Source organism: Prenolepis imparis, unplaced genomic scaffold (assembly GCF_030444845.1).
Source record: "Prenolepis imparis isolate NDT839.2.m4 unplaced genomic scaffold, iyPreImpa1.0 SCAF_2, whole genome shotgun sequence".
NCBI classification, from domain to species: Eukaryota; Metazoa; Arthropoda; class Insecta; order Hymenoptera; family Formicidae; genus Prenolepis; species Prenolepis imparis.
Window position 1 is genome coordinate 5,660,069 of NW_028141160.1, and position 27,306 is coordinate 5,687,374.

The window sequence follows — 27,306 nt, forward strand, 5'->3', positions numbered from 1 at the left end:
AGGAATTTTTTTATCATTAATAGATACTCCACCATTTTGTATCACTTGTACAATGTTACTAACAAATCGTTCCATAAATTTATGAGAATCGCATGGTTTTGATTTCCCTAAATAAACTCCAGCTATAATAGGTTTATTATTTATTATATTTGTTATTCTATATTGTATTGGCCAAAATTGAAACGATCCATTCAATGTTGCACCATCTGTGCTTATATCTATAACTATTTCAGTAGGTAATTGATTTATAGGTATGCATACTAATTTCTGTTGAATAGTTTTTTCGAAACCGATATGAACGTATTTACCTGAACCTAATGAAACAATATTGTAATTTGATTTTTGTGGTGTTTACAAAAAAGTTCTAGTTGAACGTGGTAAATACGAAAAACAATGATGTGATCTTAAAACACGTAAAATAGCATCACCTTGCACATGTTTTATATTATGTATGAGAAAAACATTACGTAAAGCTGAAGTAAATAAATGTTGATGATTAGTGATTGAACTGTCATTACAGTTGACAGCTAATTCTAGATCTGAGTCAACATTCAATTTTGATTCTTCCTCTATATTTGGATGTGTTACTTTAATACAATTAAAATTATTGTCTTCATCTGCAAAATTATTGTTTTTATTTGCAAAATTATTGTCTTTATTTACAAAATTATTGTTTTCATTTACAAAATTATTATCTTCATCTGCAAAATTGTCTTCAGATTCAAAATCGCATTGTTTATTAAATGTTTTGTATTTCTCTTTTAATCTTAAAAATAATATTTGTTTTTTCTTTTGCGATATACTTTTATGCATGAAATTTTTACTATATTTTAATTTATTACTTTTATTTTAATATGCCATATTATACTTATAAACACACTTATTGTATTCAGACTCTTCAATATTAATCTACGCAATAGAAGTTATTCATTTCTACAATTGTTTTTTTAATAACTATGAAATCTTACTATATGACCATCTTATTAACAGTACAAGTCATTCAATTCATAAATATAACTATCGACATTTAGATTCAATATGATCTCAGAGGTCTAGTTAGCACAAATCATTTTATAGCTGTAGTAAAAGCATTCTATGTTGCAGCAATCACGTATCATAGACATATCTGTATAAGCTAAGTTAGTTAATTTGATTTGTATTTCGCGCCGTACACGATACGAGTTGTTCGCGTCCGCATGACGCTCGTTGGACATTAACCGGATGGCGCTAGCGGAGACTTCCGTGCGCGTTCACGAGGCGAGACGGCCATTAACACAGAGACTCTCTCAAGACGCGGTCAACAACACGCGCGTTGTACTAGTAAAGAACGAATAAAGTGTATAAGTGATCAGATCTCCCTGTTGTGAATTTATTAAAGATAACCGAGAGAATCACAGAATTCTCGACCACGCAGCTTTCGAGCCAGAATAACCGCGAGCAAGTGTGGAGGACGGCAAAGTCCAGCGTACAAATACGCTTCAATACATTGGTCCTTCGAGCCGGATGTTCACATCCTCAAAAAAGGGGATCTGAGCACATCATCGAAAACATTCGACAGTTCCTCATCAGGGGATTCCCGGGCACGCTGGTGTTCACATCGAACACGTCGCCGAGGGCATTTGACGACTCACACTCATCAGAGGATCGCCGAGAACGTCAGTGTTCGCATCAAGGAGTTGTCGCCGAGAGCACTCGACGACACCCATCGTCAGAGGATCTCCGAGCGAACGCACCAGGGTCAACACCAGGAAGCCTACGAGGACATACGATGTTCCTCTCTCTCTCTCTTATCATCAGAGGATTACCGACCGAGCCTTTCAGCGCCCGCGCTAGGATATTATCATTAGGGCATTTCCCGCCCATTACATTCAGGTAAGGGTGACTATTCACAGTTGTTGCCAATCAAACCTCGCGTATAATTCAGACGATATTCATACAATATGTCGAACGAACAAAACGCGGTGGCGTTCAAGAGAAGGCGCACGTCCATTAAAGCGTCGTGCACACGAATTAAGACATATGTAGATTCAATACAGTCAGTAACACCCACAGTCATAGCTCAGCTTGAAGAACGTAAATTAAAACTAAACGAATATTGGTCGGAATACAGTGATGTGCAGTCGCAGATTGAAGTAATAGACGAAAACGAGAGTAATGATAGCGCGGTATTTGAGGAGGCATTTTATAACCTGTCAGCCAGAATTCGCGAAATACTACATCCAGCGTCATTAATACGTAACATAGTTTCTTCGCCATCATCTTCGCGCGCGTCCGATCAATCTCAAACTCAGCTTAACGTACGACTGCCTAAATTAAACTTGCCATCGTTTTCTGGCAAGTACGATGAATGGTTTCCGTTTTTCGATTCCTTCAATTCTATAATACATTCAAACGTAGCACTCAGTAATATTCAAAAATTGCAGTATTTAAAGGCTTCTGTGTCAGGTGATGCTAGTAAAGTAATCAGTTCATTAGAAATAGCTGATATCAATTATGAAGTTGCGTGGAATCTTCTCAAGGAACGTTATGAAAACAAACGCATCATTGTTCACACTCATATCAAGGCTATGATGGAATTACCAACGATGGTCAAGGAGAATTCCAGTGAGCTGAGACAAATTACTAATGGAGCGATCAAGCACATACAGGCTCTTCAAGCTTTGAGACGTCCTACCTCACAATGGGACGACTTACTCACATACATTTTGAGCTCAAAATTGGACGCGCTCACTCTACGAGAATGGCAGTCCTCGTTAATCGGCACGGATCCGCCCACATTCAAGCAAGTTTACTGAGTTTATCACGCGTCGTTGTCAAATGCTCGAGACCTCGGGCAAGGCCATTGAAGTCGCCTTAAGGAGTCACAACAAGCATTCGCAGCCCAACTCTAAGCGTCAATCCGCTGTGTTGCAACAGTCAAGGCCAAATGCAACTATTGCAGCGGAGATCATCCTATATATTATTGTAAGGATTTTTTAGCATTGTCGACGTCGCAAAGAATCGCCGAGGTTCGCAAACGTAAGATATGCAACAACTGTCTACGTTCTCCGACCCATCCACCAAACAAATGTACATCGAGTGGTTGCAGAGTCTGCAAGGAAAGGCACAATACATTACTACACGCAGGCGCGGACACCACGGAGGCTAACAGCGTTTCGGGTTCCGGACAAAATGTGAAAACAGAAAAACCACCGACGACAGTAGTTGCCCAGGCTTCAAATCATACTACTGGAAATCACGTCATGCTATCCACGGCTATCATCGATGTAGTAAATGGAGACGGGTCCCTAACTCCATGCCGCGCGCTTTTAGATTGCGGCGCTCAAGCAAATTTTATATCAAGGGAGTGCATGAACATTCTCAGATTAAAACCGCTACAGCGCAAGGTATCGATTAGAGGTATAAGCGATGCAGTCGTGAAATTGTCACAAGTAGTCATAATAATGCTGAAATCGCGCACAAGCGCATATTCCGCCACCATTGAGTGTGTTGTTTCAGATCAAGTCACGGGTAAGATCCCAGCATTCTCCACGAAAAAGGATGCTTATTTAATGCCACGAAACATCAAGTTGGCAGACCCGCAATTCAACGTATCGTCAAGGGTCGACATGCTCATTGGAGCGGAAATATTTTGGGACCTGCTGTGCGTAGGACAAATCAAGGCCACTAATGACCATCCTACATTGCAGAAAACACGTCTGGGATGGATCCTGGCGGGACGCATCGCTAATAATCAAAAAATAGTCCAAGGGCTACATACATTTCACGCCGCTGTCATCTGCGATCCGCTGCATGAACAAATAGCTCGTTTTTGGCAGCTTGAGGACGTTGTCACAACAACTAATCGTACAGCCGAGGAAACTTCATGCGAAGAGCACTTCTTGGAAAATGTATCTCAAACCTCCCAGGGTAGATACGTCGTCAAACTTCCAGTTAAGGAATCAATAATTTCAAAACTTGGAGAATCAAAGCAAATAGCTCTAAAACGCTTACAAGGAATGGAAAAGCGATTTATTCGGAATCCTGACTTAAGAAAGCAATACAATCAATTCATGGCGGAATATTTAAAATTAGGGCACATGAAGAAAGTGGACACATCGCACGAAGAAAGCAAGAGATCATTCTATCTACCCCATCATTCAGTCTTCAAAACCTCAGATTCATCATCAAAGATACGCGTCGTATTCGACGCATCGTGCAAAAGCAGCTCAAGAACGTCTTTAAATCAAGCCCTAAAGGTCGGACCAGTCATTCAAGAGAATTTAGTATCTATCATGATGCGCTTCCGTACATTTGCCTACGTTCTAGTCGCTAACGTAATAAAATTGTACCGGCAAGTTTTGGTACATTCTTCGCAAACCTGCTTACAGAGGATATTATGGCGCAGCGATCCTAAAGGAGAAGTCGAAACTTACGAGCTACTTACGCTCACATATGGCACAGCTTCAGCTTCATATCTCGCAACAAGATGCCTCAAACATCTAGCTGAACAATACTCTTTAAGCTATCCAGTGGGATCACTATATGTTCAAAGCGATTTCTACGTTGATGATTTGCTTACAGGTGCCGACACGGTACAAGAAGCATGCGAAATACGCGACGAATGCATTCGGCTACTGAAACTAGGGTCATTCGAGCTGAGCAAATGGGCGTCAAACTGTCCCGAGCTAGTAGATCAAGTAGACGAGGTAAAAAACGAATCAATTATCATCAAGGATGGATCAAGCTCACGCGTCTTAGGCATGCAATGGAACCGAAACCTGGACACATTTCATTTTGCATACGATCCAGACGTGGTCTGCGGCACTATAAACAAGAGGACTATATTATCAGAAGTTTCAAGACTATTCGACACCTTAGGCCTTCTAGGGCCGGCCGTCGTTATAGCCAAGCTCATCTTACAAGATCTTTGGCAGTCCAATCTCGACTGGGACGAATCCGTACCACAAGACATGCACACTCGTTGGACCAGGTTCAGATCACAGCTGCCCGAGCTGAATCAACTGGCAATCTCCAGAAGAGTCAGATTTAGTGCAGATCCTCAAGACATTCAAATACATGGATTTTGTGACGCCAGTCAACGAGCCTACGGAGCCTGCGTATACATTCGAACCAAGATCGGCCCCTGCGAATACCGTACTGAACTACTCAGCTCAAAATCACGAATAGCTCCTTTGAAGGCGGTCTCATTGCCGCGATTGGAGTTATCGGCGGCATTATTGCTAACTCGACTAATGTTGAAGGTCAGAGCAGCCATAAACACAACGAACATTCCAATATACATGTGGTCAGATTCACCCTCAACTGGATATCTTCACCCTCCCGCAAGTGGGCTACGTTCGTTGCTAATCGAGTGGGTGAAATTCAGAGATCATTCAACCCAGCCGGGCGATTGGCATCACGTGCCTTCTGCCAAAAATCCGGCAGACATGCTGTCTCGGGGAGTCGAGCCGCACGATTTAATCACCGCAAGCATGTGGTGGCATGATTCCGACTTCTTGGAATTAAGTGAAGAGCACTGGCCAAGCAATGACATCAATCAAAACCACGAGGACATGCCGGAACTACGAACGATCCATACCGCCGTTGCCGTGGTCGATCATAGCATCGTCGATGAGCTGTTAAACAAACACTCCAGTTTGGGCAAGGTATGCCGCATTATAGCCTACTGCTTGAGGGTTGGGAAGGCCAAACCCAAGCCAGCCACCGCGTTTGTGTCACACGAAGAAATCACTTCGGCGCTGCACGCTCTATGCAAGACAATACAAGCAAGCTCCTTCCCAGAAGAGTACAAGGCATTGAGCAGCGGTAGATCCATCAGTCCAACTAGCAAGATTCTCTCATTATCTACGTTTCTGGACAATCACGGCCTAATCAGAGTAGGAGGTAGGCTAAATAACTCAGATTTACCTTTCAGTGCCTGTCATCAAATTCTTTTGCCGCGGGATCACGAAATAACTAAGCGAATCATAACGCAGGAGCACGTACGAAGTATGCACGCGGGAACTCAAGCAACTATGGCAGCAGTCAGACAACAGTTTTGGCCTTTATCATTACGATCATCGACGCAAAAGGTCATTCAAAAATGCGTAAGGTGCTTCAGATGCAAACCTTCTTTGTCCGAGGCCATTATGGCACCGTTGCCTCCAGGCCGAGTCAAAATTTCGAGACCATTTACACATTGCGGAGTCGATTACGCCGGTCCGGTAATTATCCGAGAAGGAAAACGACGAAACGCGCGAAATCACAAGGCATATATCGCGATCTTTGTCTGCTTCGCCACCAAGGCAGCTCACATTGAATTAGTCAGTGATTTAACTTCGGACTCATTTATAGCCGCGTTAAAGCGTTTTGTCTCGCGGAAGGGCAAGCCATCACATATGTATTCCGACAACGGGACCACGTTCGTGGATGCCCAAAATCAGATCAAAGAATTTTACGAATTTATTCACGACAAACAAATACAAGAAAACGTAAGGCAATTCTTGCGCGATCAGGATACCTCATGGTTCTTCATTCCCCCCAACGCTCCCCACTTTGGTGGTTTGTGGGAGGCGGCCGTAAAATCCGCAAAACATTACATGAATAGAATAATCGGGAGGGCTCATTTAACCTTCGAAGAACTATCTACAGTTCTGTGCGAAATAGAAGCAATATTAAATTCGCGTCCGATTACTGCATTGAGCGAGGATCCAAATGATTTGAATTATTTAAGCCCGGGACATTTTCTGATTGGCACAACAATGAATAGTCTCCCTTGTCACGACTTAAAAGACGTGAATGAAAATCGGCTATTACGATGGCAGAGAATAGAACAGTTAAGGCAGCATTTTTGATCGCGATGGAGTTGCGAATACCTCCACTCGCTACAGTCACGATCTAAATGGAAAGTTAATAAAGGTACTCAATTAGAAACACACCAACTCGTACTTGTAAAACATCAGGATTTGCCTCCATTGTGTTGGTCGTTAGGCCGAGTCTTAGAAGTGCACACCGGAAACGATGGTGTTGGGCGAACAGCTACAATTAAAACTGCCAAGGATCAATTAGTGAGGCCGTTGTCAAAGCTTGCGATTTTACCCGTGGAAGTTGTTGCAGAACCCTAGTTTAAGTTAATATAGTGAGTACCTATCAGTTCGCGTTTAGTCATATAAGTTTTTCTCATATTAAGCTGTATTTAAGTGCATTTTATTTTATAATCAACGGTGCCAGCACATGTTTAGTTATTGGCACTAAGTTGAAAGTAAACCCTTTCAAAGGGGGCGGCTTGTATAAGCTAAGTTAGTTAATTTGATTTGTATTTCGCGCCGTACACGATACGAGTTGTTCGCGTCCGCATGGCGCTCGTTGGACATTAACCGGATGGCGCTAGCGGAGACTTCCGTGCGCGTTCACGAGGCGAGACGGCCATTAACACAGAGACTCTCTCAAGACGCGGTCAACAACACGCGCGTTGTACTAGTAAAGAACGAATAAAGTGTATAAGTGATCAGATCTCCTTGTTGTGAATTTATTAAAGATAACCGAGAGAATCACAGAATTCTCGACCACGCAGCTTTCGAGCCAGAATAACCGCGAGCAAGTGTGGAGGACGGCAAAGTCCAGCGTCAAACAAATACGCTTCAATACAATATCAGACATATAATCGTAAGAAATATATTGAATTACAAGATATATGTCAAACGACCAAAAATTATCAATACAAGTCATTCGTTTTTTCTTGTTATAACGTAACAAAAATCTGCAATGATTATAAACAAATTTAAAACTAATAATTATATATAAGTATTGATATCTAATCATTTTACATTAACCATACGTTTAATAATATTAAATTTAAAAAAGAAAAGAAAGATTACCTGTGATTAAAATGTCGTAAGCAAACAATTACGCAGAGGCGGTAGATAATAATAAGAGGCCAACGCCGACAATTACAGAAGCGGTAGAAGAGAGGCCAGCTCCAAAAATTTACGTATTGAAACTGATTTTCTTACATGGGAAAAATACTATCATCTGTGTGGCTATAAGATATAATAAAAATGAAAAAAGAATAACAGTTCATATTAAATATAAAAATCAAATATATATATAAGCTCACGATAAAATACCACAAATTTGCAATTAACAATTTTGAGGTTAATTTGCATTTCTAAATGATTCATCAAAAACTATCAAATATATGTAACAAATATTATAAAAAATGTCTTTCATGCAAAAATATCTTTAATATTTTTATGTTTTATAATATAATTTAAAAGAAAAAAAAAAGATTACCTGCGATTACAGTCACGTAAACTGTCGTAAACATATGGTGAACACACGCGCGATTACAACCGGTAGAAAAGAGGCTAGTGCCGCCAAAAATTCCGGATATTAACGTATGGCAAACGCCATATTAGATACGTAATTTCCGGCGCTATTCATATGTATCTGCTAATATATATTAGCTATACATACGCATTCTATGTATATACTCCAAAATTGAGAATATACGAGAAATATAAATACTATATATATATATACACTCACTCCAAAAAAAAAGCGGTACACTTAAAATTTGGGAAAAAATTATCAAATTTCAAATGACAATAACTTTGTAAATAATAAAGATAGAAAGGTTTATAAAAAACGAAAATGAAGCTTGAAATCTCTACTTTAAGAATCTATTCATTTTAATGTTGCGAGATAAATTTATTGAAAATGGCGGATGACAAAACGAGAGCATGCAAAATTGAAAAATAATGGTCCAAGTTCGGCACATGGCGTGAGTCAAATGTCGTAACTCAATGGGATAAAAAGCATATGATAGTACAGAGTCTCCTTTTTAAAATGCTTTTTTAATCATCTCGATACGATGATTTTTCGCTGAGATATTCAAATTTGATAATTTTTTCCCAAATTTTAAGTGTACCGCTTTTTTTTTGGAGTGAGTGAATATACATATATATATATTAGTAGACGCATATGCGTTCTCAGTATATATATATATTACATTTTCCTTTTCTACATATCGATATAAATAAAAAGTTGTGAACTTTATTATATGCAGATTATATATATATATATATATATATATATATATATATACACATGCATAGATTTTAGTACTTTTTTTTATTATATGTTTTCATATAGTAATCTAGTTTAGTAATATCTATATTTCTAATTACTAACTTTAAATGTCGAATGTAAATGCTACATTTTACTGATGTTATTATAATATCATCAATTTTGTTTCATAACATTAGCATAATAAACTAACATTTACTTGACATTTAAAATTAGTAATTATATATAAATATATACAGATATTATTAAATTAAATTACTATAAGTGAACATAATAATGAAAGCGCGTAGTAATATATTAAAATAAAAAATATTATTTAGTATTATTTAAAATATATTGCACCGTAATATTACCGTAGTATTACATTGTAATGTTACCATAGTATTACATTGTAATGTTACCATAGTATTACATTGTAATGTTACCATAGTATTACATTGTAATGTTACCAATAGTATTACATTGTAATGTTACCATAGTATTACATTGTAATGTTACCATAGTATTACATTGTAATATTTCCAAAGGCGGACATTTTCCCAAGTAGCACAATATTTTTTAAATGTATTTTTAATATTTATTTTTCATGAATTATACATTGTACAACTGATTGGAAAAAATAATGTTTATTTAATATTTATTAAATATTAATTTTACATTAAATATTTGTTTAAAATAGCAATTTATAAAAAAATATTAATATAATGATTATTTAACATTTATTTAATATTAATTTTCACATTAATTATTTATTGGCAATAATGATTTGAAAAACATTAACCTAATGAGCAGACAATATTTTTTAAATGTATTTTTAATGTTTATTTTTCATTAATTGTACATTGTACAACAGATTGTAAAAATAATATTCATTTAATATTTATTAAATATTTATTTTATATTAAATATTTATTTGAAATAGCAATTAAAGAAAATATTAACATAATGTTTATTTAACATTTATTTAATATTCATTTTTACATTAATTATTTATTGGCAATAATAATTTGAAAAACATTATACCTAATGAACAGACAATATTTTTTAAATGTATTTTTAATGCTTATTTTTCATTAATTGTACATTGTACAACAGATTGCAAAAATAATATTCATTTAATATTTATTAAATATTTATTTTATATTAAATATTTGTTTGAAATAGCAATTAAAAAAATATTAATATAATGTTTATTTAACATTTATTTAATATTCATTTTTACATTAATTATTTATTGGCAATAATAATTTGAAAAACATTTATGTAATATTTATTAAATCTCTATTTTATATTAATTGCATAAAATATAAGATTTGTTAAAATATTTATATATGTGACATATATATGCCTATATAAACTATATATATGTCTGATAAATCAACCGATTATTAGAGTATAATTCATATGGAATATTAGAATTAGAACATACATATAAATATTTTATATTTTTGATAAAGTGTAATATGAGTGAATATGATAAAGTGTAATATAAGTGAATATATGCAAAGTGTATTGATAATAATTGATTTTTAAAAATTCAAAAATATATAAAAAACTAAAAAGTAAGTATATAAAAAGCTAAAAAGTAAGTATATAATTAATACAATTTTTTGTATATAGAAAACACTTATTAACAACGTTTATTAACAACTAATTATAAAATTTATTTCCATATTAAAAATAAAATCAGTTTTCATTTCCCGCCTTTTATATAATTCGTCCGCCGTTGCGCGTTCGCCGCGTACACCACGGAGGTAAAGGAGGGAACATTAGGGCCAGCTTGGAGATGCGGGGATGAAGCACTGGTGGGGAGGGGGATTTGATCGTCGGCCATGTTTTTATGGGCCACTCATGCTGCTATCTATCGGACAATGCCAGCATTATTTGGCGCGCTAGGTGGAGGGTGAAGTATCGAAGTATTTAACATGGTAAATGACAAGCAGTCATCGCAGCATCGCACAAAAAGTCCGTTGTAAGCACGTGTTGTAATTTTGGAGCTACATATAAAAAACACAATTGAGACGCATAGAATATAAAAATGGTACATTGTATAGCGAGAGGATGTAACAACAGATCATCGAGAAAATCGAAGAAGCAGGAGGAAATAGAAAAAATACAAAAAATATCATTTTTTACGTATGTATAACAAAGGTATATGTATGTATGTCTATAATAAATAAAAATATATAGATTAAAATTTTTTTTGGAATCATTTTGATAACAAATACGAAACCTCCTCACCTTTTTATTTATTTATTTTTTTTTTTTAAATAGCTATCTGGTAAACAAAATTTATATATATATAATTACATATAAAATGAGAATATAATATATACTATATCTAAAATATGTTTATATATAATTATAGTCAACCAGTAATATATAAAATTATATGTCAAAGTCATGTATTAAAATGATATAATTATATAATAGCTTATTGTATATAATTATTTATATATTTCTATATAATTTTATATTTGTTTTATATAATAATATATAAAAGAATGTTTACCAGGATATACTTAAAAAATCTAGAATAAAATATAATCTAGAGAAAATGCGCGTATGTTATAGTTTTCCCAAAAATGAAATAAAAAGAATAAAAGCATGGTGTACAGCTATGAATATAACAGAAGCTTGCATAACATAAAATTCAACATTATGTTCTTTGCATTTCCAAAAAGAAGATTTCTATGGGTCTTTTGAAACACGCATATGTTTAAAAGAAGATGCAATTCCTTTCGTAAAACTTTTAAAAATTAGATTAATTAATTATTAAACGTAAAAGATTGTATTACAAAAACGTTGCATGTTAATATTTTTAGTTAGAGGAACCATCAACATCAACATTGTGCAAGAAACAATGCACCAGAAAATTAGAGACAGACGATGATAGCAGACCACTAAAGAAAAGTAAAAAAGATTCTATGACACCTGTACTTATGGATCAGATTGTTGATCAGACAAAAATAACAGAACAGGAAATTGTTGATGTTACACAGGTAAACATATAGGCTGAGGCAATTAAAAAAAATCATTAAAATGTCTTTTATTTAGAATACAGAAAATATTATATAAGCTTTAAAAGCCATTTATCTTACAAGCAAATAAAGCTAGCAAAAGAGTGTTATCTTAGAAAAAAATAATTTCTCTCATGATATTTGTTGATATTTGCTGCCTCTAAAACTATATATGCTTTAATTTTTCTTCTTTTTTATATATTATATATAATATATAAAATATAATATTATATATATATATATATATTATATTTTATATATATATATATATATATATATATATATATATTATATATAATATATTATATATAATATAAATTATTTTTTTCTAAGATAACTTTCTTTTGCTAGTTTTGTTTCCGTGTAAGATAAATGGTTTTTAAAACTTTAATGTATTATTTACAGTTAAAATTATCTATACCTGAAAAAACAGTAACTAAAAATACGGCAGAAAAAAGAACTCAAACACGTAAGTTTTTTTTAGATATGACATGCAATAGAAAAGAATATTTTTTGTTTACATGCGTTATACAATACACACAATAAATTTTTTTTATCTGTCATAGCACAATCTTTCAAAGTTTGTAAAGGTACTGCAGTATCTCCTCGCAGAATTCATAATTCACCGGAAAAGGTAAAATTAAGAGAAGACTTAAACAGAACGAAAAAACACTACCAATCGAAAATAAAAGTTCTAAAACAGAGAACAAGACGTTTGGAAAAAAGGTAGCAAAAATGACAACCATCTTCGCTCATTTAAAGGAAAAAAATTTTTTGCAAGAAGAAGAATTTTATAATTTAAAAGGTATTGCAGCAGGAAATGCAGATTTACTTAAACGAATAATTTATAAATCAAAAGGAATGCCACTCACTCGCAAGTTTTCACCTGCATTACGAACTTTTGCCATAACGTTGCATTACTATTCACCACGAGCGTATTCATACATTAGAGAAACTTTTGATTCATGCCTTCCGCATCCAAAAACTTTAAGCAAAGTATTGTTGTGTAGATGGTGAACCCGGTTTTAATCAGAAAGCCTTAGCATATATTAAAGAACGTGTAAAAAATTCGAATCATATATTACTTGCTGCTCTTATGTTAGACGAAATGGCAATAAGACAGCATATTGAATATGATGGCAAAAAGTTTTCCGGTTATTGTGATGTAGGCAATAACATTGCGAGTGAGGAGTGTAGTATTGCAAAAGAAGCGTTAGTATTTTTAATTGTCGGCATTAATGAATTATGGAAAATACCAGTTGGTTATTTTTTAATTAATGGCATGAGCGGTGAACGAAAAGCTAATTTAGTTAATCAATGCTTGTCAATGTTACATGATTGCGGAATACATATAAAAACTTTAACGTGTGATGGTGCAGCATGTAATTTAAGTATGATACGTCTTTTACAATGTAACTTAAATCCTAATAATTTACAGACATGGTTTGAATATCCTATATCCAAAACAAAAATATATGTATTCCTTGATCCGTGTCACATCCCACACAGCACATGTAAATTCCGAGAATGTTCTGAGAATATCACAAAAGTATATTGCGTATGTTCTAGGAACATTTGAAATACATATTGCGATATACTGAGTATGTACTAAGAATGCTACTATGTCCGATTTTTCCTGCTTCTTAGTACATACTGAAAATATCTTTTAGTATATAATAAGTATATCTATAGAATGTCTTGAGTATGACATTGGTATATACATATATGTACTAATAATGTACTAATAATATACTCAAGACATTCTATAGATTAACTTATATTTTCTATATTTTATATATAAATATAAATGATATATGTTACCGTAAACACCCCATATTTGTTTTTTCATATACTTACTAGTAAAAATATGCAAATTTTGACTACTAAGTATACGGAGAAACAGATTTCGAGTGTTTACGGTACATATATATATAATCCATTTATATTTATACTATAAATTTAACTATAAATTTTACTATAAATAAAAAAAATTTGTGTAAAATATTAACATTTTGTTCACACATAAAATCTTTTTATTCAAATTTCTTAAATATATGTTATAATTGCACATATATTATTTGAACGTATAATTGCACTTTTATATTTTTTTATATAAACATTTTACTTATTATTATTTATTATTATATATATGTATATAATTTTTCTTATTTCACAGAAAGTATTAGATCACAAAGTTGATAATAATGTTCTTTCTGTGCAAACGCTGTAACATATAATAATAATTTCACATAAGAATACATTTAATAATATCTAACATATATTTAATAAGCTATATGTTGTTACTGAAATTAACTTTTAAAATCATTTTAAAAATTAATTGCAGTAATAACTTAGCTCTTACTTAATCGCACACTATATAATTAAAATATGTTATAAAACTCACTTGATTTTTGCGAATCCAGAGTTTCATTTTTATTTTTTACATATCCCATCTATATATATATATATATATATATATATATATATATATGTGTGTATATGCGAAATACTTTTTCTTTAGAAAGATTCTGCAGAGATCACAAAGTGATAATTGATATAATAAACGACAATTGATAATGACATCCTTTTTTTGTGCAAATAACGCTGTAACATATAATGAGAACTTCATATAAGAATACATATATTAATATATATTAGTTGTTACTGCAATTAACTTTTAAAACGGTTTTAAAAGCCTAGTTAACATATTATTTTATATGTATGCAATATCTTTCATTCATTATCAATGTGTAATATACAAATATAGAGTATTGGCATACATTAGTCTTTTAAGATCGTTTTAAAAGTTAATTGCAGTAACAATTAGCTTACTTAATCGTACACACTATATAATTAAAATATGTTATAAAACTCACTTGATTTTTGAATCCAGAGTTTCACTTTTATTTTTCACATTTACATCTCATCTATATACATATGTATATATGTGTATGCGGAGAACACTTTTTCTTTAGAAAGATTCTGCAGAGATCACAAAATGATAATTGATATAATAAACGACAATTGATAATGACGTCCTTTTTTGTGCAAATGCTGTAACATAATAATAACAATTTCACATAAAAATACATATTTTTGATTGACATTATAATATTCGATTGTGAGGTTATAATTTGCATTAATGAGGTTAATTTGTGTGTTTATAATTATGAAGTATTAATAAATCATTGAATAGCTTTTATAAAATACCCTTTTTACATTTAATTTATTTGAAAATAAAAAGGATTACCTGCGATTAATCACAATCGTAATATAATTGCACCAGATTGCACATAGCACTTGCACGTGGTCAGTGAAGAAGAACAAGGAAAAGACAAATGACGGCAATAGCGGAAATTACGTATCCAAAATGGCATACATATCCGCTCATAAGTAAAAATGCGCGTAATTCAATAGTATATTATGAGAATATACGAAAAATAATATACTATAAGAGATATTAAAAGTACATTCTGAGAATATACGAGAATATACGAAAAATAATATACTACACAAGATGTTCTGATAATATCCTGAGAATATACGAAAAATAATATACTACACAAGATATTATAGAGATGTTCTCAGTATATTACGTACAGTACGTACATTAACAGAATGAATATAGAATATTCGTACGATATCATGTGCTGTGTGGGATGTTAAAATTGATACGGAACACTTTTGGAGATAAAAAAAGAATTATAAATAGGAATAACGAAAATATATTATGGAAATATATCGTATCTCTGCATGAAATACAAGAAAACGAAGGCTTACATATGGGTAACAAATTACGAATCGGACATATAGAATATCACAGAAAAAAGATGAATGTTCGCTTAACAGCCCAAATATTTAGTTTATCTGTTGCGAGTGCACTAAAAACATGCAGAAGTGTGTTGAATATAGATAAATTTGCACAATCTGAAGCAACAGAGAAATTTCTGCAGATGATCAATGATTTATTTGATATATTTAATTCTCGAAATTTGCGACAAAAATTTTATAAACGTCCAATAAATCCGGATAATTACGAACTGACTTTTAGCAAACTAGATGAATGCAAAGAATATTTCTCGAATTTAAGACTTGAAAATGGACAATTGTTAATACATTCTAATCATAAAATGGGATTTCTCGGTTTTCTAATTAATATCGAAAGTTTAAAAATGTTATATCAAGATATATGCCAAAAGGAACAAATTGTATCATACATACCTTTGTATCAAATCAGTCAAGATCATCTGGAAATATTCCTTGGCTGCATTCGAGCTTTTGGACGTCAAAATAATAATCCTACTGTTACCCAATTTAAAGCAGCATTTAAAAGATTATTGATTAGAGCAGAAATTAAAGGTGCCACAACGGGAAATTGTATATCTCTGGATTATATACCTATATTAAATGCAACTTCTGCCTTTAAACCAGACGAAATAATAAATAGAACTTCCACAATTGCGCGTATGATAGACGATTATGAAATTAATAATGAAAACTATATAAATAATTTTGCTTTGGATCATGATCATCCATATGTTATAGCTTTATCACATACTACTTATTTAACTGAATATGCTAAGGAAGTTATAACTTATATCTCTGGATTTATTGTTCGGCGTTTAAATAAAAGTATTATGTGTGACCTATGTACAAATGCCTTGATTAATAATACAAAAACAGGAAAATTAATAGAAATTAAAGATCGTGGCAGTTTAATATATCCATCTTTAAGCGTTATAAAAATATGTTTCGAAACTGAAAAAATTATAAAATTTATTATGAAAGAAAAACCTAATGTTATACTTAACTCAAAGTATACTTTGCATAATATAACTCAAAGTGTGCTTTTAAATTTACATAGACAAATTATATTTAAAGATTTGAAAGATCATTGTAACGATCAAGGTTTTTTAACATGTCACAAAACGCAATTAACAAAAAGCATTATTATTAAATATATTAATATTCGTTATTTTTATATTGCAAAGCAAACAAATACTGGCGGTGTTAGTCAAAGGCATCTTTTCAATAAGTTAATATTATTTAAAGGACAGTAAATTATATATGTACATATTATTTCTTATATTTGTTTCTTATATTTATTTGTTTCTTTTATTATATTGTATGTTCTTATATAATAAATTTCTCTGCATTATCAACATTACGCAAATAATACAACTAAATATTGATAGATAGCAGCACGAGTGGCCCATAAAAACATGGCCGACGATCAAATCCCCCTCCCCACCAGTGCTTCACCCCCGCAGCCTAATGTTCCCTCCTTTACCTCCGTGGCGTACACAGAAACCTAACTTTAGTGACAAAGCTATAACTACTACGATGAAGTCTTTTGTCTTTTGTCGTTTGTCGTTTGTCGGTTGGCTACTCATCAGAACCTTGTTGGCCACGTGTGTCGGGCATAGAAAGAAGAGAACGGAATATATGCGTAAAATCATAGATACACACGTTTATATATTTACAAAATATCAATATCAATAAGACACCACTGCTTAAGTAAAAGATAAGTCATCGGTATTCGGTTAAAAGTAAATTAATAGCAGATTATGTGATTTTTTGTAACCTATTTAGATTATACGCGTATAGGTTATGTATTTTTGATTTATCTACAAATTTTTTCTTTCAACAATTTTTACATATATTTTCTATTTATTTATAGAGCATTTACGACATAGAGTCTATTTATTAGAGTATACAATAAATTACTGTAACGGCATATGATACAATTTTTCGTGCTACCTTGTATGCAAATTAATAAATTATAAATATATAATTATAAATTATAAATGCAGCGTGCTATTTGTTCAAGTATTTCGTAAATATGTATTTTTAAATCGATTTAATTTTATAGTTTGTCGTTTGTCGGTTGTGTGTGGCCACTCATCAGAACCTCGTTCGCCACGTGTGTTGGGCAAAGAAAGAATAAGAGAACGGAATATATACATATACGGGAAATCACAGATATACACACGTGTATATATTTACATTTAAAATATCTCTCAATATCAAGACACCACTGCTTAAGTAAAAGGTAAGACATCGGTATTCGGTTAAAAGTAAGTTAACAGCAGATTATGTGATTTTTTTGTAACCTATTTAAATTATACGTATAGCTTATTAATTTTTTATTTATCTACAAATTTTTTCTTTTAACAATTTTTTACATATATTTTCTATTTATGTATAGAGTATTTACGACATAGAGTCTGTTTATTAGAGAATACACTAAATTACTGTAACGGTATATGATGCAATTTTTCATGCTACTTTGTATACAAAGTATTAAATTATAAATGCATAAATTATAAATATATAATTATAAATTATAAATGCAGTGTGCTATTTGTTCAAGTATTTCGTAAATATCTTGTATATTCAAATAGATGTTTAATTTTATGGTTTAATTTTATGATTTAATTTTATGGTTTAATTTTTATGATATTTAGGAGTATATTTGCTTAAGGAGATTAAAATAACAAACCTTATATTTATTAAATATATTTCTAGTTTTTTCAAGAATATGCCAAAAGATATACCTTTTTATAAGCTTTCCAAGAGAGCCAAAATACGGAATCTGAAGAATGCTGAGAATGTAGAATCAAATTCAACTGATTCTTCAATGGAATTTGATGAGCATATTCCGCAATCACATATTTCATTGCTTACAAGTAATAGTTCCGAAATACCAGATTTTCTTTCTCTTCAAGAAGAATTCAGACTTTCTAATGATTTTGAACCTTCTCATCATTCTCATCATTCTGAACTTTCTCAGTCTTCCGAACTTATTCATCATTCTGAATATTTTGATAATTGTGAATGCTCTGAACACTCTGAATGCTCTGAAGACTGAAGACTCTGAATGCTTTGAACACTCTCAATGCTCTGAATACTCTGATTTTGAATATTGGGATAATGAAAATTGTAGACAAGATAATACTTTAGATGACGACTCTGAAAATCTTCCACATTCACCATCTAATTCGAGCAGTTCTCAGTCTAACAACAATTAAAAAATACTAAAATTTCTTCACGGTTGGGCTTTAAAGCATAATATAACTCACAAAGCTATTTCAGATTTACTTCACGGTTTAAAAGAGAATCACGAATGTTTTGCCGATGAATCAGAATCCACATTCCCTGTCGATGCACGAACATTATTGAAAACAGAAGTAAAATTAATTAAAAAAGTTGTTGATTCTGGCTATTATATTCACATTGGATTACAAAAACAATTATTAAAAATTATTCCTAAGAATTTGAAAACCATTGATTCTTTTAAGTTATTAATAAATATTGATGGATTATCTCTGTTCAAAAGCTCGTCTGATCAAGTGTATCCTATATTATGCACTGTAGTATCCATTCCAGAATTACGTAACAAAGTGTTTCCTATAGGAATATATTACGGTCAAGAAAAACCTACAAATTTAGAAGATTATTTTAAAGATTTTATTTCAGAAATTATCAGTCTGCATGAGAATGGCCTTCATTTTGAGAATCACATTGCACAGTTAGATGGTGTATATTTTGTTTGCGATGTCCCAGCAAAAAGTTTGGTAATGGGAATAGTATCGCATACTGGTTTTTATTCCTGCACTAGGTGCACTGTTCGCGGTGTTACATCAGACAATCGACGAATCTTTATTGATTTAGAGAGTCCTGCTCGCACTTGTGAGGATTTTCTACAATGGAGAGATCCGATGTTTCGTCGTAGAGATACTCCTCTTACTAATATTGCAGGGTTAGATTTTGTACATCATTTTGTTCTTGATTATATGCATCTGGAATGTCTTGGCGTTATGCGTTCAATGATAATGAATATGTGGTGCAAAGGAGCAATTCCTCATAGATTTTCGGCTGCTCAAATTGAATTGGTATCAAATCTTCTTGTTCAATTTCAATGCTATATTCCTAGAGAGTTTGCAAGAAAACCTAGAGAGCTATACATTGTTTTACGGTGGAAAGCAACGGAATTTAGATTATTTTTTCTGTATATAGGGCATATTGTTCTGAAAAATGTTCTAAGCGATGAAAAATATATTCATTTTTTGGAATTTCATTTTGCAATGAGAATTTTATTAAATCCAAATCTTTGTAAAAAACAAGAACTTCGTCAATTTGCCAAAGCTCTTTTAAAACATTTTGTTCAATCGACTGCAATATTGTACAATCAAAATTTTATTACCCATAATTTCCATAACAACATTCATATAGTTGATGATACTGATTATTTTGTCGACAAATTAGATGATTTCTCCTTGCATACGATATCTGCATTTCCCTTTGAAAATTATATGCAGAATATCAAAAGAAAAGTCAGAGGAGTAAGCCACTTGAACAAATCGGACGACGAGTTGGAGAATTAATGTCATTTGAGTTTAATTATTCAACAGACCAAGAGAGTCAATTTCCAAAGTTCTTTAGCCCTCATTGTACCGGTCCAGTATTATCAGGTTGTACGCGTCAGTATCGTGGTATTGCTCTTGCAAAATTCAAAATAATAAACCAAAGTCCCAATAATTGCTGTGGTACTACAGCCGGAACAATTATTCAAATTGAGAATATAGCTTTTTGTAAGCATTTGCAGCTTCCAGTTGTTATTAGTAGAGAATTTATTGACAAATGTGATTTTTATACTATACCTTCGGAGAGTTCCTGCGTAGGGGTATTTAAAGTTAGCAAATTGTCTAATCTCAAGAAGTGGCCATTGTCACAAATTACCACAAAATATGTACAATTGCCATACAAAAATGGCAATGTTGTTTCGTCTATTTTACACTGTGACACGTTTTAATTAATCAACATGTATATTATAGATCTTCATATATCTTTTATTATATATATATATATATCTTATTTCGTTCTTTACTTTTCTTTATTTTCTTTTCTTATCTTTTCTTTTTTCTCTATTCTTTTCACTTTATCTGGTATTTCGTTATATATGCTTCCGTTTCATCGTTGCATGCAATAAAAAAACCTCAGGTAAAAATTCGTTATAAGAGATTCATTATCTACAAGTTGTGTAATCTTCATTTGTTTATAATAAGATTATTAAAATATGAACAAATTAAAAAGCTTTAGAAAATTTAGAGAAAATTATAAAATTTAAAAAAAGAAATTTATAAAATAAGAAATATTAGTTACTTAATTGTATTAAGCCATATTTTGATATTCTTTTTAAATATAATTGATTGAGGAAAATTGCTGCGCATATAATATATTTATGAAATTTTTATAAAGTAAATATATGTTTTATAAATTTAATTTCTAAATTTATTTAAATTTTACATGTCATTTTTGTTATTTACAAATCAACAAATATTAAAAATTATATTCTATATTTAAATTATAACTTTTAATAACCTTTAAATGGATGATTTTTAATTGCATTAATTACATAAATTTTTAGTTGTATTAAAATTGATGTAATTAATTAAATTCATGTTATTAATTAAATATGGTGTTCCATTTGGAAGCACTTTATCTAATATAAATCAGTAAATTTTGTCTATATGTTTTAGTTACTGTTGCATAAAATTGGAATATGATCAGTGAATTGTTTTATGTGTTTTATTGATATTACTTTTTGCTAAACTCAATGATGTATATCAATAATTTGTCAGTACTGCATAAGTATCCAAACAACACACGCATATGATTTAAATATATCTATGAAAATCGTCTAAAAGAAATCTGAAAAAATGATATCTTTTAGACGTCTTTCAGATGTTTTTAAAACATGCATGTTATTATATGGGTGTTTATAACAGGGCATCTGGTATATAACAATTTTTATACTTATAATTTGTACTTATAAATGACTCCTTATATAAATAATTATGTTTAACTTTTCCCATTACATAATACATATGTTAATATTATTACAAAATACTGTTCAGAATGTTATGTGTTCAATAATTAATGTAATTTATATGTAATTATACATTATATATGGTTTTTATGTCTTTAGGGCAATTACAATGGATTATATATGGTCTTTATATCTTTAGGGCAATTACAATGGACAATTCGGAGGAAACAATTACGAAAGAAAATGTAGATATTGCAAACGATAATATTATTATTAATGAAAAATTAATCCATACCGCAAGAAAGCATACTGAGAATAGTAGTGATGATGAGGCAGAGTGGTCTATAGTTTATTTTGAAACTGATATCGAAGAAGAAATTGATGAAGGTTTCCACGACCTTATTCCATCTTCGTGGATTACGAGAGGAACATCATGTTTCTATCCTATGCATGAAAGTCGTGCAATAATATGTAAATTAGCAAAACATTGCGCAAAACCTGATTTTAAGTGGAATTGTTTTTCCATCAAAAAGATAGAAGAAAATATAGGTAAATTTTATAACGCGCGAGATAATTTTTTGTATATAATTTTTCTTCTAATATTTTATTCTTGATATTATAACTGAAATTCATGATTTTTTTCAGAAAACTATAATCAGAGGATGAAAATGTTAGTAAAAATAAACAAGAATCCTAATGCCACATTATACTCAGATATTGAAGAAAAAGGGAAGGGAAAACGATTAAAAAGACCAATTAAATATTTTGAGGAATCTGATAAAGAAAATATGATAGAGAAAAGATATAAGGTGCAAACGTTACCACCCATTCCAAAATTAACAAATGTAATAAGCAAATCCGCACGTCAGCCATTACCTGATATAATGAATGAAAAAGTCAAACGTCAAACATTATCTTGTATTAATGAACAACGGTGTTCGAAAAGTGTTCCTCATGAAATAAAAAAGTACACACATAAAAGTTATAAAGAATGTAAGAGAATACCTTTACAAGAGAGTTCTCATCTTTTGACGGAAATGCCAAAATCAACGTCTACAATTGCTTCAGAAAGTAATGAAAAAAATTGTTTAAGTGGATGTAAAATAGATTCCAAGATAAATCATAAATGTGCTTACAACTCACAGTCAGAAGGAGAAGTCACATTAGAATCTCTTGCAGATGCAATTTGTTATCTCCATGGTATGTTGAAAATATCATTTACATATATATTATGTAAGATTTTATTATTTTTGTTATAATATATTATTATACTCATTAAAATATATCTCCAATTTAAAAAAGTTACTCTTAATGCAGATCAAAATTTAATATATTGCAACCAAAATTTATTTTCTTTACAATATTGTTAATAAACAAATTAGAATCAAATGTAAAACTCTAGAAGATGAATTAAATATATAAAAATCGACGTTTTTAATGTTTGTTATAATTATAGCTTCTTTTAACAATTACTCAAAATTGACAAACGTTAATATTTTAAATCCTATTTTAATACTATTAAATATTATAATTTTAAAAATAGGTCCTATAAGAGAATCGTTAATATTATAACAATGAAATTATTATTATTAAAGCAAATGTTTTAATATACCGTTATAACAAATTCAGCTCACACACACACACACACGCACGCACGCACACACACACACACACACACAACCAATAGAATTAATGCTGAAGATGTTATACAATTAAATCTACATTTAATTTATATTTAAGACATAAATAACAACATTCTGTTTTTTATCATTTTCAGCTGAAATATTATCAAGTAAATTGATTTTGCGCAAGACGGACAAGAATATTGAAAGTTTTTTGGAAACACAGAGAATAGTCACACCTGCTATTGAAAATTCTTCCAAAACTGAAAATCCTATTATCACATCATCAGTTTTGGACGAATTTCCAATAGCAAGTCTGGATGATTTAAAGAAAATAGAGCGTAAACTAAAGAAAGATGAAACTTTTTATTTGAAAGTGGTAAAATATTCTTGCTTTTTTTAAATTAAAAAAAATTTACATAAACTATAATATTATACAATTTATAGGTTGATGTTCTACGTTTAGGAATTATGGGAGAATCAATTCAAAAAAAAATAAATTCCGTACTTCGAATGGTTCTAGACGATAAGTTAGCAAGTTTTTTTAATTGGAAAGGTCAACGAGGCAACAAACTTAAATTGTCAGGACGTCGAATTACCAAAATAATGATCGGTAAGATATTATTTCACAATTAAATTTATTATAATAATTAAGTATAATTCTGCCTATATATGGATGGTAAATAATTTAAGTCAACTTGAGTTTCAGAGAAAAAAGCTAAATTAAAATCAATTTTATAAATCTGAGTTCTTTTTGAATTTATTCATAGATGTAATTGTGTGCTTATGTATGTTTTTATTTATTCTTTTGTATAGAAGCAGTAGCTAAAGAAATCCCAACAATAAATGAAGTTACATTTGGAAGAAAAGCGGGACCCTGGCTGGCTCAGGCCACCTTTCGCATAAAAAAGTAGATATTATCATATATAAATAAATATGATGTTTTTTAAAGTCGGCCAATAGAGCCAAGCGCGAAAATTAATTTTAATTTTTCGGAACTGTATCTCTTGGTTTGAGATTACTGAATTCCATTGATTAATTAACCTCAAACTTACAACGGAAAAATAGGCGAAAAAAATAGGCTTCAACGAAGCGACTTTTCGGACCAATATTTTTCTCTCCTATTTTTCCGTTGTAAGTTCGAGATTAATTAATCAATGGAACTCAGTAATCTCAAACCAAGAGACACAGTTCCGAAAAATTAAAATTAATTTTCGCGCTTGGCTCTATTGGCCGACTTTAAAAAACATCATATTTATTTATTAATATTGAGAGCCGATAAAAATATTTCTTAATTATCATATATACTAGCGTTTCGGACCACGCTTCGCGCGGTCCTCAAAGCTTTTATAATTCGGACCGCGCTTCGCGCGGTTCTCATAAAGCCTTTATAAAACCTGATTTAACACAAAAGATTAATTGTTCTGTCTGTTTTACCGCGAACTACTTCCATATTTTTGGACCGATTTTCACGAAATTTATATCAAATGTTGCAAATTTTTCGAAGATGACTACTATTATTTTTTTTTCACTCCCTGATATTGTATTTTGCGTCTTGTTTTGCATAAACTTAAATATTTATAATTAAAATTTTGTTTGCTTATATTAATTTTTTTTGTTATTTTAATTTCCACACAATTTAATATGTTTTAAATCTGAAACATTAGTTTAGTAAATATATATACATACAAATTTTAATTTTTTTTTATTATTTAATTATTATACCCATTTTTTTTCTTACTCAAATATTTTTTGATTACGTCTAATGTACCCACCGCTAACCCGCTATTATTAGCTCTCATACAATTTCATAATTCTTCAATTTACAAAATTTCTCTGTATATTACATTTTTTGTAAAACATTTTTCACTTCCTTCAATTAGATGTCCTTGATTGCTAAATTCATCAATCTTAATTTTTACACTTTAGTAGCCATCCTCGAAAAAATTGGAAAATTTTCTTAACAATTTCTATAAAATCAGTAAATATATTTTTGAATGCGTGGGTAGATGCGTGGGTGGGTTGATCGTAGTATAAAAATTTAAAAAAAAGTAGTCAGCCCCAAAAATTTTAAAAAAATTTAATATCTATTTTGATAAAATCGGTCAACAAATATATGAATTGATGGATTGCTGCGTGGATGGATGAGTGGGGATATAAAACTTAAAAAAACACCACAAAGGTACTTTTATATATATATATATATATATATATATATATATATATATAGATTATATAAAAATCTGTCAATGAACATGTGAATACACCAATTTCGAGAAAATCGGTCAACAAATATATGAATTAATGAATTGCTGCGTGGGTGGATGAGTGGGGAAAAACCACAAACGTACTTTATATATAGATTATATAAAAATCTGTCAATGAATATACGAATATGTGGGTGGGTGCGTGAGTGGGCAAAAGTTAAAAAAAACAACATAGTAGCCATCCCCGAAAAATTTGCGAAATTTTGGTACCAATTCCGAGAAAATCGGTCAATAAATGCGTGAATGCGTGGGTGGGTGTGCGTGGGTGGGTGTAAACTTAAAAAAACCTTTAAAAAACCACAAATTAACGATCCCCGAAAAATTTGCAAAATTATAGTACCAATTTCGTGAAAATCTGTCAATGAATATGTGAATATACGTGGGTGGGTCCGTGGGTGGGGGTATAAAACTAAAAAAAACACATCGTCGTCATCTACGAAAAATTTGCGAAATTTTGGTACCAATTTCGTGAAAATCGGTCAATAAATGCGTGAATGCGTGGGTGGGTGTGCGTGGGTGGGTAGAAACTTAAAAAAAACCACATTAGTAGCAATCCCCGAAAAATTTGCAACACTTTGGTACCAATTTCGAGAAAATCGGTCCATAAATGTGGAAGTAGTTCGCGGTCAAACAGACAGACAGACGGCACTTATATATAGAGATTTTGTTATATAAAATTTTTGTAAAAAATTCGGCTACGGCATGCGTATATATAAATTAAAAATTTATAAAAGTAATTACATTATACTGTATTAACGTTTATTAATATTGATATATTTTTAACATTAACAGACCAAACAAGAATGAGTCTAATGTGGATGACTTAAGTTCTGACAGCCAAGACGAAATCGATGAGGAACACAATAATGAGAACGATGCAGAACAAAACATATAATATAAACATAAAATATAAACAAAATATAATATAAACAAAATATATATATATATATGTACGTATACCTATGTAAGATTTAATTTTTTTAAATATTAAAAATACATTTTTTAACATTAAATGTTTTTATTATTAAAAAAACCTATTTTCAAATATAAAATAAATAATTTTTTAATAAAAAATACTTATATCTCAAACATTTAAAAAACATTTTTTTAAATATAAAACAAATATTTTTTTAAATAAATAATTAATTATTTCTTAAATATTTAATAACATTTTTTAAAATATAAAACAAATATTTTTTAAATTAATAATTAATAATTTCTCAAATATTTAAAAAACATTCTTCAAATGTTAAAATTAATGTTTTTTTAATGAATAAAAGGGGACTTAACCCATTATTTAAATGTTTTTTACAATGTTTTAAAAAATATTTTTTTAATGTTTTCTAAAAACATTTTAGAAATATTTGTCTGCTACTTGGGTTACTGTTGCTGCAATCTTGCAGTAACATTGCAGAAACATTTCGCAACTTCCATGCAATATTACAATGTTTCAATGTTACATCTATGCAATGTTTCTGCAATTATTCGGTGCTGTA

The 27,306-nt window shown here is 30.9% G+C and overlaps 3 protein-coding genes and 1 long non-coding RNA gene across 7 annotated transcripts; 3 read left to right on the forward strand and 1 right to left on the reverse strand.

Annotated features, from left to right (window-relative positions):
* The first annotated feature begins 2,817 nt into the window (after positions 1–2,817).
* Positions 2,818–7,106, forward strand: LOC145932887 (uncharacterized). Its single transcript, XM_083032113.1, has 3 exons — positions 2,818–2,893; positions 2,980–6,776; positions 6,873–7,106. Exons 1-3 carry the CDS (start codon positions 2,818–2,820, stop codon positions 7,104–7,106), a joined length of 4,107 nt encoding a protein of 1,368 aa, XP_082888239.1.
* Positions 7,107–7,448: 342 nt separating this feature from the next.
* Positions 7,449–12,819, forward strand: LOC145932888 (uncharacterized). Its single transcript, XM_083032114.1, has 4 exons — positions 7,449–7,647; positions 11,895–12,071; positions 12,495–12,558; positions 12,656–12,819. Exons 2-4 carry the CDS (start codon positions 11,997–11,999, stop codon positions 12,817–12,819), a joined length of 303 nt encoding a protein of 100 aa, XP_082888240.1. The 5' UTR covers positions 7,449–7,647; positions 11,895–11,996.
* Positions 12,820–14,161: 1,342 nt separating this feature from the next.
* LOC145932499 (uncharacterized) lies at positions 14,162–15,607 on the reverse strand. Of its 2 annotated transcripts, none has more exons than XR_014424711.1 (4): positions 15,340–15,607; positions 14,966–15,143; positions 14,494–14,712; positions 14,162–14,313 (listed from the first exon to the last, which is right to left on the reverse strand). It is a non-coding gene; the product is annotated as an uncharacterized LOC145932499 (long non-coding RNA). The 2 variants fall into 2 exon arrangements; XR_014424710.1 differs by having other exon boundaries at positions 14,494–14,693; positions 15,340–15,447.
* A 2,358-nt stretch (positions 15,608–17,965) lies between these two features.
* Positions 17,966–26,769, forward strand: LOC145946177 (uncharacterized). Of its 3 annotated transcripts, XM_083055685.1 has the most exons (8): positions 17,966–18,141; positions 22,121–22,470; positions 22,567–22,992; positions 23,101–23,121; positions 23,699–23,922; positions 23,991–24,156; positions 24,360–24,453; positions 26,603–26,769. In XM_083055685.1, exons 2-8 carry the CDS (start codon positions 22,131–22,133, stop codon positions 26,703–26,705), a joined length of 1,374 nt encoding a protein of 457 aa, XP_082911811.1. In that variant the 5' UTR covers positions 17,966–18,141; positions 22,121–22,130; the 3' UTR covers positions 26,706–26,769. The 3 variants fall into 3 exon arrangements, 2 of the variants coding, with proteins under 2 accessions (XP_082911811.1, XP_082911805.1); XM_083055679.1 differs by having other exon boundaries at positions 22,567–23,121; XR_014427016.1 differs by lacking the exon at positions 26,603–26,769 and having other exon boundaries at positions 22,567–23,121; positions 24,010–24,156; positions 24,360–24,445.
* The last annotated feature ends 537 nt before the right edge of the window (positions 26,770–27,306 follow it).